The following is a 16,210-nucleotide window of genomic DNA, read 5'->3' as shown; positions in this document are numbered from 1 at the left end:
AGGTTCTTCCCTCTGTGTGCTGTTTACACACAGCAGTCACGCTCAATAATGAGGAAACCTGGCTTCTGCTCCAAGGCAGCAGGTGTACAGGGTGTGATTCAAGGCACAAACCTCCATCAGACCCTCCATCAGAGGAAAATGTGTCTGGACGATTGGGATGCAAACACTGGCTAACTGAGGAATGCTAATAAACCAAGAGAGCAAAGCATGAACTTCAGTGCTGGTCAGCTCAGGCCAGTGGAGAAGGCAAGCACAGACCATTTGCTGCATCAGTTCCCTTCCAAGCTTTGATGTTGGATTGATCCCAGCAACATGGGGTTTGGAAGTAGCTGCATGCAAAGACTCTAGCAAAGATCTGAGTGATGCTCTGCCTGTCTCAGCTCCTGAGCTGGAGTGATTTTTTGGGAGTAGCCAGCTCACCAAACAGGTTGTAAAACTGTGATGTTACAAGCACACCTACCTAAAAGGCCAGCTTTCAACAGGATGTCTTTCCAAGCACTGGTAAATATTATTTTAATGGGTTGAATTTATATAACAAGTATGTTATCAGTCCCTGTTGTTGGTGTAATTTGCTTTTTGAGTGGCTTAAAAAACATTGCTCTTAAATGCCTGCACTCCGCTGATTATTTTTCAGTCTTCCTGTGTCATAGGAATTCCTCTGCCCTTGTAGGCAAAATAGCTCTGGTCCTCTCTGCTGAAAGCTGTTTTTATAATCAGCAGGGCAGCTGTGTTGTTTTAGCTGGTTTGTGTGGAGGCAAGGTCTGGGGAGGACACAGTGAGAGGCTCCAGCCAGCGCTGGCCCAGCAATGCCGCAGCCACAGGTGGGGCTGAGTCGCTCACCGCTGATGTTCTGTGCAGGGTCAGTGGTCACTCAGGGATCTGAGCCCCGTGGGCTGCTCAGAGCCTGCCCCAGACTTGCAGCAGCATTTCCAGCACAGCCCTAAACTGCTTTTGCTGTCTAAGATAACCATTCTTGGGGATAGCATCTTCCCAAGTGGAGGAGGTGAGTCTGTGGGTGGGAGGGGTTGTCACAACAGAGATGCTTGAGGCAAGTTAAGGCAACTGGAGGTAGGAAGGCAGCAGGCAGCAGCTGAAACCATTAAATCTCCATGTGATATTCCAATTCAGATGCAGAAAACACATTAGGTCCATATCGATCTTGATTTCTTCAAGAGCTTACATCTTAAACAGGAGATAACGTCTCCTCTTTAGCCCAGTGTTGTGCTCCATCTGAACAATACTCCTTCCTCTGCTCTTATCAGGTGTCCTGGCTTATCTTAGTTGGGAGACAGCTTTGCCTTCCCCCAGGCACTTGGGAAGAAACCCTCGGTGCCCTTGGGCTTGGCCACAGGGATGCTCCTTCTCCCCCAATTCCAGTCAAACCTGCTCCAGAGTAGGGATGGCCAATCCCCTGAACAAAGGGGTTTAGGACAGTGGTTATTCCTTCAAAAAGTCTTGCAGATTAAATGCTATTCCTTGGATCACTGCCCCTTAACCAAAATGCCTGGTGATTTTCCTATCATGCTTCTTTAGTGAGAAAAGTGTCTTGTGACAGAGGTGCTTTGATAAGAGTAATTGGTAGAAAATACCAGTTTGGCAGTGTATTTGTTTCCTGTCTTTCCCAAGGCTAGTGATCCAGAATTACCCCAAGTTTTCCTATATTTAAACAAGTTTAGCAGCTTTTTAATTTAAAAGATCCCAATGATGATTTCCAAAGCAAACTTCCAAAGCCCATTTGGGTTTGAAGCCTGTCTACAGAGGGGCAAAGACACCTTTTGCAGAACCACAGCCAAACCACTGCTCACCAGAGGCTCTTGCAGGTCACTTTGGGGAGGAGAGGAAGCCTCCACGTTTCCCCAACAGTAAACTCATTGCATTATCATTAAATAAACAATAGAAATACTCTTCTTCCCTTGTTACTTTTCAGCGCTGAGCTTTCTGGTGCTAAAGAAAATCACATGATGAAACAAGGAAAAACAGTTTGGGAAAGTTTCATTTTAAAAGTAGATGTGCTGTAAAAAAACTTTAATTTTTTTTTTTTCATATATATATATATATATATATATATATATATATATTATTTCTCTATCTATTGAAAATATCTCAAAGCAAGCTACCTGACAAAAGGAAAACAAAAGTATGGTATTGGTTTTCCTTGCTTTTCCCCCATCTATTGAATAAGGTTTTGTTGGGATAAAATTAAAGTGCTTATCTTTGAATTTGCTTCCTCTGGTTGAGTTGGCACAGTACATTGAACGAAGGAATGTTCCAAGTTCAGAGGTGGCATTGGGGAATCTAGTTAAAATGACATCAAAGGCAGCACAGCGGGGCTGAACATGTGTTTGAAGCCGGATAGATTAGAGGCCATTATCAGCCTTTCGCTACTGTGCTGGGAACAAAAGTCGCTCTTTCCGCTGGGACTGCTGCTGGGGAGAATTAAAAAAAAAAAAGAGAGAGAGAGAGAAAGAAAGAAAGAAAGAAAAATTGCACTTTCTAACATAATGCAGCGTTCCCTGCGAATGGCCGTGTGGCTTTAGTGTGCGAGTTGTGTTCTGGCACCCGGGTTTTGTGCACTGGTTAAGCTGAAATGTTGACTATTGATGCCGACCAGCAATGGCTAAAATAATCCCCCAGGTTTTTTTCTTTTTCCCTCTGAAAACGTGCAGTTGTTTTGTTACCATCCAGTCTAGAAAAGGCCGTGGTGGAACTCTTTAACCGTTGTGATTCTCATCATTAAAGAAAATTAAGTCACCTAATGAACGCTGTCCTGATCCCTGTACAGCAACGTGGGGAAGTTTTCCTGCTCCCAAGCCTTGTCACTGCAGGCACAGCAGAGATGATGCTCCCAACACACTTTTCCTCCTCCTGCATTACCTGCAGCCACTCACCAGAGCTGTAATTAGCCTGGCTCATTTTCTGTTCCCTCGTTTGTCTTCCTGCTAAAAAGCGCTTGTCATTAATCATGGGGTTTGTTTTATTTTATTTTAATGGTGTTTCATTTTGTATGCCTGGGTTACTGCATGAAATTAGGTTCTTCTGATGTAGGTTGGTGGCGATTCTGTCCATACCCACATTTCCAGGGTGCCAGCAGGGCAGCCAGCATGATTGGAATGGGAATGAAAGCTGATGGTGGCCCTCCTCACACAGGCTGGTGCTTGAAACTTGTTTTGAAATAAAAGTTTTGGTACTTTTTTCAGGTTTGCCAGCAAAACATCACAGTAAATTGTGTTTCTTTTGCCAAATGGCACCTTGATTTTAAAAATCTGTGGGTGAAACTGTTTGGTTTATGTTCTGGAGAAGCAGCTGGGATGGGGGATAGGTGTTAAGGGCATTTGGCCTGCGCAAACATCTTGTGTTGTGAGATGTGTCAGGGCTGGCTCGTTTTCACAGCTCAGAGGGGGTGCAGGGTTGTGCCTGGAAATGGTGTGGTGGCTGGGACAAACCAAATCCTTCCATTCATTTCCACCCACCACTCATTGCATGGCCCTCCCAAGCAGTTAGCTCTACTGAATCAGGGAAATGTGTAAAATTAAAAAGCTACAAATTGCTGAGCTCCAGGCTGGCATTTGTTTTTGCATTAGTTGATTTCCCCAAAATAACACAAAGCAGGTGGTTGTGTCCTTTCATAACTGGGCTCTACTCACTCATCTTCTCCTTGTCCCTGGCTGTGAGCAGGGTGGTGGCAATGGTAAGAATGAAAATGCATTTCCTTTCTTTGCCTGAAGATGCAAAGGCAGTGATGCTTTGCCATTTGGGGTGCTTAGCAAACCTGGTGCCTCTGACGCACTGACCCCTGTGTCCCAAGGATTGTGGCCACCAGTGTCTCCTTCCTCTGCAGAGACCTCTGTCACCACCTCTTTCAGCACAGGCACAAAGCCAAGAGGAGCTGGTTCACTTGGATGTGACTGCCCATGGCATCCCTTCCTAGCCTTGTCCAGCCTCCTCTGCAGAGGGGGCTGGTTCTTCCCTCCAGCAACTCCAGTATCAAGCCCATAATTTCAAACTTAGCCAAAGACTGCCTTGGGAGCATTCCCCTTGCTTTGATAAGCCATTTGAATGGCTGTCACACTCTCTTAAAAATATATATCTTATTCCCTGACCGAGTTCCCCTTGGAGTGGATGCTCACTGAGCTCCCACTCCTCCTTCTCCCCCCTCTCTTAGCCTGCCCTGTGGTTTAATGTGTACATTACAGGCTCTTTATAGGAAGCAACCAACTATAAAAGGTACCAGGATGCAGTCCAAGTCCTTCTCCCTGGCCTCTGCCTTGAGCAGCAGTTGCAGGAGCTCTGCCTCACTCTGTTCCCAGTGGATGCTGTGTGAGTCCTCCTGGCCCCCATGCAAGGGCTTCTTTGGTTCAGGGACCTGCATGAGCATCGTTCCTGCCTGGGTCCCTCTTACTCTGGGCATGCAAACATGAAGGGGTTTCCTACCCCTCTGTGTCAGCAGGTTTGAATGAGCACAGTGTGTCAGAGAAGGACACTAAAGCAGGGCATGTTGTTGTTTTATTCCGGCAGAGATGGGATCCCACCGTACAGACTCCGAAAGCAGCATCGCAGAGAGATGCAAGAAAGTGCCAAAGCAAATGGACGCGTGCCACTACCTCACATTCCTGTAAGTAGCACTATCTCCTTCCCAGGGGTAAATATGCAAAATATGTGAGATCTCCAGCAGACAGTCACTCTGCTTGTGCTTGAGTTTAATCCCCTTTAGTGCTGGATTCACTTGGGGGTGCTTTAAGACAACATACATTGTGCTAAGAAAAGGCTTGTAGCCTTCTGCCAAACTCACCATTCAGAATTCAAAACACAGAGTTTTTTGTAACTGTTCAGTCCATAGCTGATAGTTTCTCCTGGATGAGAATGGAAGCACTGGCTGGCATTTATCTGCAAGCAGCTCCATGCCCTCAGGTGAGCTGGAGGTGTTTGTGGAAGGTGTAGGAGGCTGTTGGACATGGAGGCTGATGCAGCTCTCAGCCAAGGTCAGTTGGGGAAAAGTGCAGTGGTCCCCAGCAGTATTTCTGCACTGAGCAGCCAGAGGAGCTGTAGCCTTGAGTTGTTCTCAAGGACTCAGCAAAGCTCTCCTGGGGACACAAGGCAGGAGGAAAAAAAAGGTGCAGGAGTGTTTCATTTATCTGACATTGTCTCCTTGGTTGCTCCAGGTAAGCAAACAGCTTTTGGAAGATGAGCACAACTGCTAGGGCTCCACATCACCATCTGCAGCTCTGTTTATTATTGTTTTCTTTTTCTGAGAAGTTACAGGTGACATTTAATATCTAGTAGGGAATAAAGGTGTTTCTTTCCCCTTTGGACAGCTGGACTCCAGCACAAATTAAATAGGGAGAGAAAAAACCTCCATCTGTTTTTTCCAGAAGTGCCTTCAAACTTGACGCAGCTGTTCCCATCCTGCCTGCTCAAAGCAGCACAATACCAGCAGAAATACACCCTTGTTTTAATCTGATTTAAAAGAAAAAAAAAATCCCCACACCAAAACCACCACTCTTTGTTTTGCCTTTTAAATTAGATTATTTTCCTTAGATTTAAGAGGGTCTCCTGTGCTTTGATCACTGGGTTGACAATAAAAGCCCTGGCTGTGGACGCTCATAGCCATCCTAGCTCAGTCACCTCTCTTTTCACACAGTTGCTTTCACAGTGTGGTTGCTGTTGAAAAGGCTGGCTGGGTGCCTTTTTATTTCACTTGATGCCGTTTTTACTGTAAGCATGGCTTTGTTAGAGTTGAAGTTTGAAAGCTTGGCCTTTATTTTTTGTTGTTATTGTTGTTGCTGTTCCCCAACAGTGGGAACTACTGACTGAATATTCTCTGACTTCAAAGCTTGTCAGTGGCTTTACCTTTTGGATAAAAATAATAGTGGCTTTCTGTTGATGGTGTGCACTGGCAATGCCTCGATGAACTGCAGGTTATAAACCCAGAGTATGGAGCATTAAATATGTATAGTGAGCTCTATTTTAACGAACTTCCATCTGCCAAACATTTCTTTTGTTGAACTGAATAAGTGTCATTCCAGCAGCAGTTCCTTGCAGGCTAATTAGTTTTACTTAGCATTAAATTTTATCGACCTTTTTGGAAACCAGCTTTAAAAACAGGGTAAAAAACAAGGTTTAAATTGCCCACCTGCTGCTTATAAATTTTTATATTATCCTACTTGCCTACACAGTCTTTTAGAATTACATATTCCTCCTAAACTACACACAGAGGCTTCACAAGGATTTTTTTTGTGAAACATCCGCTGTTCCCATTAGGTTCTGCACTGTAATTTTAAGTCCTAGGGTAAAAGGCATCTTGACACATATTTATATGGGAGCCGAGGACTGAGAAGTTGAGTGAGTTCTAGTCTTTCTCCAGGGAAGAAAAGTTTAGTTCAGACACTCTGGCACCTCCTGCCAACCAATTACTGACACAGAATTGGCATCGACTTCAGAGAGGCACTGCTCTGCCCTCGCTTATCAATCAGCCAAGAAAAGAGAAGGTAATTAGACAATGTGTTTTGACAACACCAGTGTGAAATGTTATAAAGTTACTCTTTAAAATTCAGCTCTAACTGCACACTCTTTGAATTAAACAGCCCAAATTAGCAAGGAGCCATGTAAATGTTGCTTCAAGTGTTGCTTTCTGAAACCAGTGGTTGGGCTATCCCACAGCCAATGGCTAAATCAGGCTGGACCTGAGGTTAGCTGCTTCCAAATGTGTGGCACTGATGAAATCACAACCTTTGAGTGAAGGTCTTTATGGACTCCTATCTCCAACACAGCCAGAGTCCATGCTGATAGTGCCTGCAGAATGCACAGCATGTTTTCCTACTGATAATAGGGAACCTCCTACTTCCGAAAGTCATTTCACAAGTCCTTTACAGACCTTCCCGTTCCCTGACAAATGAGTTATGGGGCTATTATGCAAAATTCTGAAAGGACTTATATTGTTTTTAATAGCAGCACTTGTAGTTAAGTCCAGAAGCTATAAACTGCAGTGATTATATGTTCAGAGGAGGCTGCCCGCTGGTCCCAGCAGCCCTGCTGCCTCCAAGTAGTGACTGCATGTGCTAGCTATGTGGAACACCCTCCTCAGCAGCAGGACATGTGTGGATGGCTCTGATCTGCATCTTCCACACTTAGCAGCTCACATCTTCCACACTTAGGCAGTCAGCAGTGCTCTAAGTTTGGAAAAGTTGTGTTCTGTGAAGTGGCGCTCTGCCCAGGAATGCAGTGGGGGAGGATCTCCAGCAAGCAGGGAGACCTCTGGTTTGTGCCTCTGGCAGGAACACATTACACAGAGTGAGTGTTGCTTTCATGTGGTTTTCCAGCTCTCTCTTGGATTTGAGCAGAGTCTTGGAGCACCAAGGAAGGAAAGAGCAAGCAAGTTGCCAAAGAAAGGGAGAAAGCCCAGAGCACACAGGGCTGTACCTGGCTCTGGCATTCATCCTTTCCCAGGAGAGGATGGGAGATCCTCCTTTTCCACAGCAAACTCAGAAAAATCCAACCTCAAGAATTAGGACCTGGTGTTTGGTTGTTTAACTGCATAAAGAAGCCATTTTCTGATGTTCTTGCTGGAGCTTGATCATCAGGCAGGAGCTCTCCTGTCCTGCCCCACAATCAAGGGTGCTGTAAGGTGGCTTCTGTGGTGTTCCAGAGTGGAGCAGGAGATTGTGAGTGAGCACTGTGCTGTGCTGTAGGAGTGAGGAGCACAGGAGGAGCCTGGTCTCGTGCTGCCTGGATAACTGCAGCTAAATGAGCTTTCTGCTGCTGTGAGTTGGGAACCTGCCCAGAATTCCCTGTTTTATACCATTTTCCTCAAACACCTTGCTGCAGCAGGACTCCCTGCTAATCCCTGAATGCTGCTAAACTGGATGCTGAAATCCAGCTATCTGTGAGCTCTGCCACAAATGTTTCTGGTATGGAAACACCATTTATCTGTTAAAAATTTATGTCACAGAGGAATGCATTAATCTAAGAAACATGGAGGTTCAGAAGTTCTTTTCTCTTGGCTTCTCTAGCCTGTCATCTTCCTTTCATTTCCAAGACTGACTTGTGATCTAACAACAGCCCCTCAGGCATCATGGAGGCATCAAACCTCTTGTAGAAGAGGGAGATTTACCAGCACAGAATTCTTTGGCCCAGTCACATCTGTCAGAAACAGTTCAGCCCAAACCACAGATCCCTGGAGCTGCTTAGGGAACCTCTACCCAGTGTAATGTTTAAAAACTTCCTGTTTCATCTCAGAGCAGTTGAGGCTGATGCTTCCCAAGGGGAACCTGCAAACTGCCGTGAGATTCTTCTCTTTCAGCCTTTTCACATTTCAGATACCGGTGTGTTTTGATGTGCAGCTTGGTTCTTAAAACTCTGTTTCTCAGGGAAGGTGAAATCTGTCAAAACCCAAGAGCTGCGTCTGCCTCATGGAGCAAAATCCATGGAATTCCTGCTGCATCAGCTACAAGAAAAGAAGGGGGAAACGTGAGAGCAGCTGCCTGGTGGAACTACTGGAGAGCTTGTGTGTCTCACGTGTTCTCAGCTGGCTGCTTCTTCACAAAGGTGCCAGAGCTCCTGACATTTCATGTGTCAAGGACAATGCTCTAGTGATAGATACCCCATGAAATCCTTCTTCAGAGCTGTCACAAGGAAAGACTGCTCCATCTAGACTAGTTTAAGCAATTTCTATTTTTCCCAATTCACTTGGCATTCAGCCTGCTGTCTGTTGTCCTCTGCAGCCTCCCCAGCTCCACATGGTTTGGTTCTGGACAGACCTATTTAACTAGTGCCATTAAATAAAAGTAGATAGGTAATTAAATTAAACATTAGATTCAACAGTACTTTAAAATTAAGCACTTCCTTTCTGAACTGTTGATGTAGAATGTCCAGAGACCCCGTTGTGGTCCAGACTGAAGGGCTGGATCCTCAGAAACCAGCCAGTTCTTGGACCGTGCTGCACCCTTAACTTGGAACAAAAGCATTTGGAGCCCTTGTGATTTCAGAACAATAAGCAGCTTATTTACAACTCCCTTGGCAGGACTCTGGATGCCCATGGGAAGCTGGGGGCAGGTTCAAAATCCTGAAGCCCTGAAGGATCCTGCTTTGGGTACAGGCTCAGCCTGGCTGGTCTTTGATGGAGCGTATTTCCCCTGTCTCCCTTCTGAAGTCAGGCCCATCATTTGATAAAGGCTTCAAACACTTTGTTGTCTTAAGCCTTTTGAACCAGGTCAGTGCAATCCATGTTTGCTGTCTAGGGAGGCAGAGAGAGCTCTCAGCAGTTATCTGTATTGTTTCAGCACAGGGAATTTGCATTCATTATACTGCAATACTATTAGTTTTGGGGAATTCTGTGTAGACTGTTCATTCTTTTTGAGCTAGGAATAAAGTCAGACCCATTGTGATGTTCAGAGCATCATCCTGCTCACCAGCTCCTGAGTTAGCCTTACAGGTACCCACCAGGACAGCATAGGGCATGTGCAGCTGGTATCCATGGGGTGAAGTGAGGTTTGTTTCAGTTGCAGTGGTCTCGGATGCTCAGGGGGACCCTTGCAGAGGAGGCTGCATCTCTCCTCAAGCAGGCTGCTGAGGCAAGCTGTTGGGCTGTTGAAGCTCCAAGGACAGGGCAGTGGGTTTTGCAGGTGCAAAACCTTTCACAAAGAGAGAAGAAAACAAGTTCATTCTAAAGAGTCTTGGCTTCAGTTATTGTAATTTCTGTAGTTGAGCTTCAGTCACCTCCAGACTTTGGGAGACTGTGGATAAACGTGCTGAGGTATTAGTTGTAAAAGACTCAGAATCATCTTCTTTTGAGTTCCCTGGGTACAGCAGTGATTCCAAATATCTTCAGCATTGCTGGGTCTGCAAGGAACCAGCTCATTGTGACAGGACTCGGACACTCAGGTTAGCAAACTTCAGCCCTTTCAACCACTGCTACCACAGGTTCAGGAGAGACCTTGGTTTGGGATGCTGCCCTGCATCAAAGGCTAGGAAAACAAAGGGTAATTCTTTCTGTGTTTTTCTGTGGTAGCTGCAGCAGGGAGATCCAAGACTAAGTGCTGAGCTCCAAGCTGCCTCTTATTAGGCTCATTAAGTGTCTAACGGAGCAGGGCTTGGTGCCACCATCTATAAACAACCGCAGGGAGAGTTGGCATCCTGAGGTGGCAGGAGGGAGGGAACACCTCACCCAGCAGGTTGGGACTTGTCAGGCAAGGGAGAGAATTCCCTCCTTGGGAATCACTTGTGTGGCCTCACAAGGAAGGATGGTGGTGATGGTCATGGGGTTGGTGTGAGGGAAGCAGGATCCCTTAGCCAGAAGTGCTTCCCAGAGCTATGCAGGGGAACAGGGAGACATCCTGAGAAGCTCCTCATGAAGTAACAGAGCAAGAACCAGCTCTGCCACATCTTCTCCTGTGCTGGAGCACATCTGGAGCCCATTTCTGGACTAAACAAAGGTGAAAGGTGCTACTTTGGCCCCTCTGCCAGTATTACAAGACTGAACATCATTTTTGTTGATAAAACCTTTTTTTGCAGTTTAGCTTTTTGTGATACAGTCCATTGGTTTGCAGGGCTGGAGGTCCTGGTGGCACTGAAGATGTCATCCCAGGGTGGTGACATCACCTCCCACATGTTGTGCTCTCTCCAGTGGCTGTAAGGATGAAGGGAATCATTGGTTGGGGCTGTTCCCAGCTCAGATGGATCACTGGGATTGAGATTTGCTGGCAGGCTCAGGAAGACCCATCCCTCTTGGCAAATGAAACAAGCAGTGCTTTAACTGGGACCTCTGCAACCCAACTGGGGTGTCATGAAAGAGTCTTCAGCTGCTCAGTGCCATCAGTGGGTTCTTACTGCCTCTGGTTTTCTTCCCTGCCTTCCAGCTGGCAGAGACAGAAAAGCCAATGAGATTTGCATGCTTTTGTCAGGTTTTGAGGCAAAGCAGCATTTTAGTGTTCTGCTTTGATCTTCTGGCTGGCCTGGGATAAATTCGGGTGGTCTCTCATCCTCCTTTAAAGTTTTCAAGCTCAATGTCTGCTTCTGATGCTGTATTTGTTCTTTTGCTGTGAATTATCTCACATCTTCACATTTAATTTTGTCTCTGGTCCTATAGAGTGTATATTTCTCTCATGTTAGTATTGAAATATTTGAATGCAGAGTTTTATGCTGTTGAATTTCCAACTATTTTTTCTCCAAATTAAATTTTTATCTCTGATGCGGCATTTTACTTTTTCTACTATTTAAAAAAAATAATATAGAAAGGATAAAAATGAGGGGGAAAATGCAGCAGCTGATAACTTCATACTTCACAAACTTCTTATCCCAGAACCCAAGAATTTAGGGATGAAGTAACTCAGCATAAGGAATCAAGAATGTCCTTGAACTGCCATAAATATTCATTTATTCACCCAGAGCAAGCAGAAAAATGGCACCTCTGTGCTTGTAAGAGTGCTGTATTGATAAAGCAAGCAGGGAGTCATTGCACAGCTCTGAAAAGCTGAGATGCAATCCCATAGGATCCTCCAGCAAGAGAGGATGCTTTGTGGGAATTGGGACCTTGGGCTGGGGGCTGGATTTGCAGAGGTGGACTGACACACACTGATCCTCCTGGGATAAGCTGAGTAGGTGTGCACCAGAACCCTCCCTTCTACCAAACTGAAAGCATAACTGCCATAAACAGGAGGTTTGAAAGGTGGAAAGGTCTGTACATCCTTTTTCCACCCTTGGAGACTGGGATATTCCTGTTGACCATGTGTCCACTGGGAAAAAAGCAAGCACTTCCATCGGGGAGTGGAATTTGGTGCCAAAAGAGCTTTTTGAACTGCAGCTCCAGAAAACCTTTCCCTTAGATGAGGCGGTGTGTGGAGCTGGTACCAGCTGAGGAACTCCTGGAGGTGGTGGCTCAGCTTCCAGCCCCCAGGTCCTGAGCTGCACCTGAGTGCCTGCCAGCCTGTCCTCCCCCAGCTCCCACCGGAGCGACCGGCATTTCCAGTTATCAAAGGCTCCCAGAGAAACGTGGGATTTTTCATTCATCCTTTGCTAAGCCATGCTGTGCTCTCCCTGCAGCGTACCTACCGAATGCCAAAGGATATCCACGTGGAACCAGAGAAGTTTGCTGCAGAGCTGATCAACCGTTTGGAGGAAGTACAGAAGGAACGTGAAGCAGAGGAGAAGTTAGAGGAGCGCCTTAAACGCGTTCGAGCGGTCAGTGATCTTCTCATCCCCTCTGGCAGCCTGGCACTCTGCTTACCCTGTACCACAGGGAGATTGCAGCTGCTGTGGAAGCAGCTGGGGTGGTCAGTTCCCTGCTCCACTGCCGTGGTCATCAGTGGCACAGGGATACTGGAGGCTCCTGTAGCCCCCACAGCTTCCACGATGCTGTTCCCCCATCCATGCAGGGCTCTGTGAGTTCCAATGCACCCTCACTGTGTAAAACACCAGCCATGGCACAGCAGTGCCCACTTCTGCCATCACTCAGGGGCTGTGGATGCTCTGCATCACTTTTTTGGCACCATGGCTCTCAGGAGTTAGTGAGCAATCCCTGGGGCCTGTCTAGGAGGGGTCCTTCCCATAAGAGGTTTTGTGTGATCCCTGTTTCCCCCACAAACCAAATAACAGGTGATGTTGTGCTTGGGGGTGTTTGTGTCTGCTATCAGGCCATTTCCAGCACAACCAAAAGGGTTCTGCCCTTCAGAGCCTAGCATGCCCTAGAAATTTTGGAAGTGGTTTGGTGTGGCATTGAAAAGCTCTCCTGTGCACATAAACACACTGACTCCCCTGGGATACCAAACCAGTGGCACTGAGTGCTGTGAGCCCTTGTACTGCTGGGGCCCCAGAGCCTGAGGGTTTGTTAGATAAACCATGGGAAATGTGCTGCAAGGACTTTAGCTCCACAGCAAGCTCCAGGAGAGGGAGAGTGAGGTCCTGGTCATCTGGTATTGCCTGTGTGGGACCCCTGTTCAGCAGTGTTCACACTATAGCTTTCTTCTGATACACTGCATCTCATGGGTACCTGCACATCTGGTGGTGGGGATAGAGAGATCCCAGAGGACAGCATGGTGTTACTGAACATCACTGGTTCAGTGTAGCTGCAGTCCTGTGTGCCAGAGTTTTGGGGTTCTGCACTTACTAGCTGCTGTGACCCTGAGGTAAAGGCTTTGGGCTCTGTAACCTGCAGCCCTCCCTTAAAGCAGAGGTGTTGGTGCCTGGCTCATCTGGCTCTGTGCTTTCAGGAGGTTGAGCTTCTGGGGCTCCAGGAAAGAACCTTCAGCCCCATTGGAGTATTTTAAAATTCTCATGTAGTAGCTCTTCAAACAGGAAAAAGCTGTAGGTTGTAGTGTTGGCTTTAAACTGCATCTGCATTTCAAATGCAGAGAACAGAGGAAGGCAGAAGGATCTGTAAGGTCCCATCCAGCTCCAGGTGTTTTCCAGCAAATTCCCTACACCTCTGCATCCAGCCAGAAAAGGCAAGCCAGCTGCTATTTTGGGATTAGATTCCTGTTCTTCTGGAATTGCACTCTTCTCCTGTCTGGTGACTATTGCTTTCTAGACAAAGACAGTGTAATCAGCAGCATTTTCTGCTAACACAATCCTAGAACACTTTTCTTCCTCCCCCTCCTCCTCCTCCTCCCATGGCTCTGTTGCAGCCCCCACCTGCACTAAATTACATTATCCCAGCCCTCTGCCTCCTTGAAGAAGCTGCCAGTAGCAATACCATAAAATCAGCAAATACCTATGTGCCAGAGAATATATTTAAGTCTGTTTAAACACATTTTTGTGTGACTTAATCTATTTTTAAGCCCAGGACTCCCACTAATGCTATATATTAAACCTCTTTGCTGTCTCCAGAATGTATTTCATTGACTGGCTGGCATCTGGCATTAGCCATTCAGGAAAAACTCAGAGTAAGCAATTGTAGCTTTTTTAGGTCAGCACTTAAGGTGCAGGAGCTGCTGGTATCAGCAAGAGGGAGAACTGGAATCCTGATAGATCACAGAGCTTTTTTCTGTGACCTGAACGCCAGGACTGCAGGGTGACCTCTTCCCAGGTCTGCATGGCTCACTGCACAGCAGCACAGGGAAAACCAGGAGCATTAGTCACACTGGGCAGTTACCAGCCTAACAGAGAAGCTGGAAATACTTTGCAAAAGCCAGGGGAAAAGAATTTTTCTCCCCCCTAATGAGAAGCCTGCAGGTTCCCTTTCAAAGACACATCATGCAGTAACATCCAGAGGAGGCATCTGATTTGAAGGCAAATGCCTTTTACTGAAAAGACCTGTCAGGTTTCTGCTTTACAAAAAAGCAAATGCTGAATTCATTAATTATTCTGAGAAACGTGGCAGAGGATTAGAGGATGTGCATGTTCCCATATTAGTTTTTGAGACACTTCAGCCTCATGTCCATGCACAGAATCTGCTGTCACAGAGATCAGTATTGAATCATACAAATCACTCTGAACTGAACAAATGGAAAATAAGCCAGGGAGAAGCGAAGCCACCACTGACATTCTCAGTATTTGAATATGAAACACTGCCTGACTAGAGAGGGAAATCATTTGCATGATGATCGAAGAGGCTCTCGTGCTTAGCAGAGCTGTTCTCCCTTCCCAACCGGCAGCAGCCTGATGGGTGGGACCGGGAGGAGGCAGAGGAGGAGATTTCCAGCAAGGTATGGCCTGCCTGTGCCTCATCAGCTCAGCTCTCAGCTCCTAATTCAGAGGGAAGGGCACCCCCAGCCTTGCTGGGGAGTAAAAATAGCTCTGCAGTCAGCAAAGTTGGAGCTGCATCTCTGCCTGCTGCTGCCAGTGGGAGCTGCTGGAAATGCTTTCTGACGATATTGTGTCAACAAAGCACCATCTAGTGGTGATGGCAGCGGGGCTCCCTGCACGTCCAGAGTGCCACCTGCCTGCCCAGAGTGCCACCTGCACACCCAGAGTGTCCCCTGCACGTCCAGAGTGTCACCTGCCTGCCCACAGTGTCACTTGCACACCCAGAGTGTCACCTGCACGCCCAGAGTGTCACCTGCACACCCAGAGTGTTACCTGCACGCCCAGAGTGTCCCCTGCACACCCAGAGTGTCACCTGCCTGCCCAGAGTGCCACCTGCACACCCAGGGTGTCCCCTGCCTGCCCAGAGTGTCACCTGCCCGTCCAGAGTGTCCCCTGCCCATCCAGAGTGTCCCCTGCCTGCCCAGAGTGTCACCTGCACACCCAGGGTGTCCCCTGCACACCCAGAGTGTCACCTGCCTGCCCAGAGTGTCCTCTGCACACCCAGAGTGTCACCTGCCTGCCCAGAGTGTCCTCTGCACACCCAGAGTGTCACCTGCACTCCCAGAGTGTCACCTGCATGCCCAGAGTGTCACCTGCCCGTCCAGAGTGTCACCTGCATGCCCAGAGTGTCCTCTGCACACCCAGAGTGTCACCTGCACTCCCAGAGTGTCACCTGCACACCCAGAGTGTCACCTGCCCGCCTGGATCACTGCCAGGCTGTGCCAACATCACTGCTCAGCTGTGCCCAGCTCCCTGCCAAACTCTTCCCAACTTCTTTCCAGGCCTTGCCCAGTTCACTTCCAGGCTTTGCCCAGTGCTGTGTCTTGCCCAGATCAAGCTATGCCCAAATCTCCACCAGGCTCATTGCCAGGCCTTGCCCAAATCTCCACCAGGCTTTGCCCAGCTCATTGCCAGGTCTTGCCCAACTCACTACAGAAGGTCCCAAAACACAGCTCCAGAGCCACACCACATATGTTGTTTTTTTCACTGCAGACAGAGCACAGTGAAAAGATTCAGCAGAACTGGTTCCTGCAGCCTTGACTCAAACCTTTGCCCTGCTCGAGGAAAGACAACAGCTTGGGATATGCACCCCAGTTCCTTCAGTCACTGCTGGGGTGTTCATACTTAATGTGAGGCTGAGGCCAGTGCTGGGGGTGGTAAGGCAGGTCCACATAGACCCACCCCAGGAGCAACTGCTCCTGCCTGTGGTCCTGCTTGGGGTCCAGATCTGCTCAGTGATACAGATGAACTGAGCCAACATGAACTGATAGAGCCTTTTCTCCCCTTAGCCCATCCTCCTCTCAGTCTTGAAGCAAAAGTCCACATAACTTGCAAAATAGAGTTCTAGGCAGCCAGAGGATTTCCCAAATCCCAGGGACCCATTTGGGTGAACCAGCCTGGGTTCTCACCTTCATGCCACCCTGCTCAGGTGTGACAGCACTGCCAGAGTTCTGTGCTGAGCAGAAAGGACATGCTG

General features: G+C 47.5%; 1 protein-coding gene and 1 long non-coding RNA gene across 5 annotated transcripts in view; both read left to right on the top strand.

Moving 5' to 3' along the window:
* Nucleotides 1-16,210, top strand: part of AXIN1 (axin 1) — a 70,105-nt gene that overhangs the window by 41,029 nt on the left and 12,866 nt on the right. For 3 of the 4 annotated variants that reach the window (XM_019008261.2, XM_033517807.1, XM_015642944.3), the window contains 2 exons: nt 4,516-4,612; nt 12,034-12,171. In XM_019008261.2, coding sequence (XP_018863806.1) covers nt 4,516-4,612; nt 12,034-12,171 — 235 coding nt within the window. The remainder of the gene's footprint in view (nt 1-4,515; nt 4,613-12,033; nt 12,172-16,210) is intronic. The other variant, XM_033517808.1, reaches the window with a different exon arrangement.
* Nucleotides 8,552-11,182, top strand: LOC117245131. Its single transcript, XR_004499382.1, has 2 exons — nt 8,552-9,205; nt 10,542-11,182. It is a non-coding gene; the product is annotated as an uncharacterized LOC117245131 (long non-coding RNA).

The sequence above is a fragment of the Parus major genome, chromosome 14, assembly GCF_001522545.3.
Source record: "Parus major isolate Abel chromosome 14, Parus_major1.1, whole genome shotgun sequence".
NCBI classification, from domain to species: Eukaryota; Metazoa; Chordata; class Aves; order Passeriformes; family Paridae; genus Parus; species Parus major.
The sequence above is the reverse complement of the archived record's forward strand: the minus strand, read 5'-3'. Positions and strand labels throughout refer to the sequence as shown.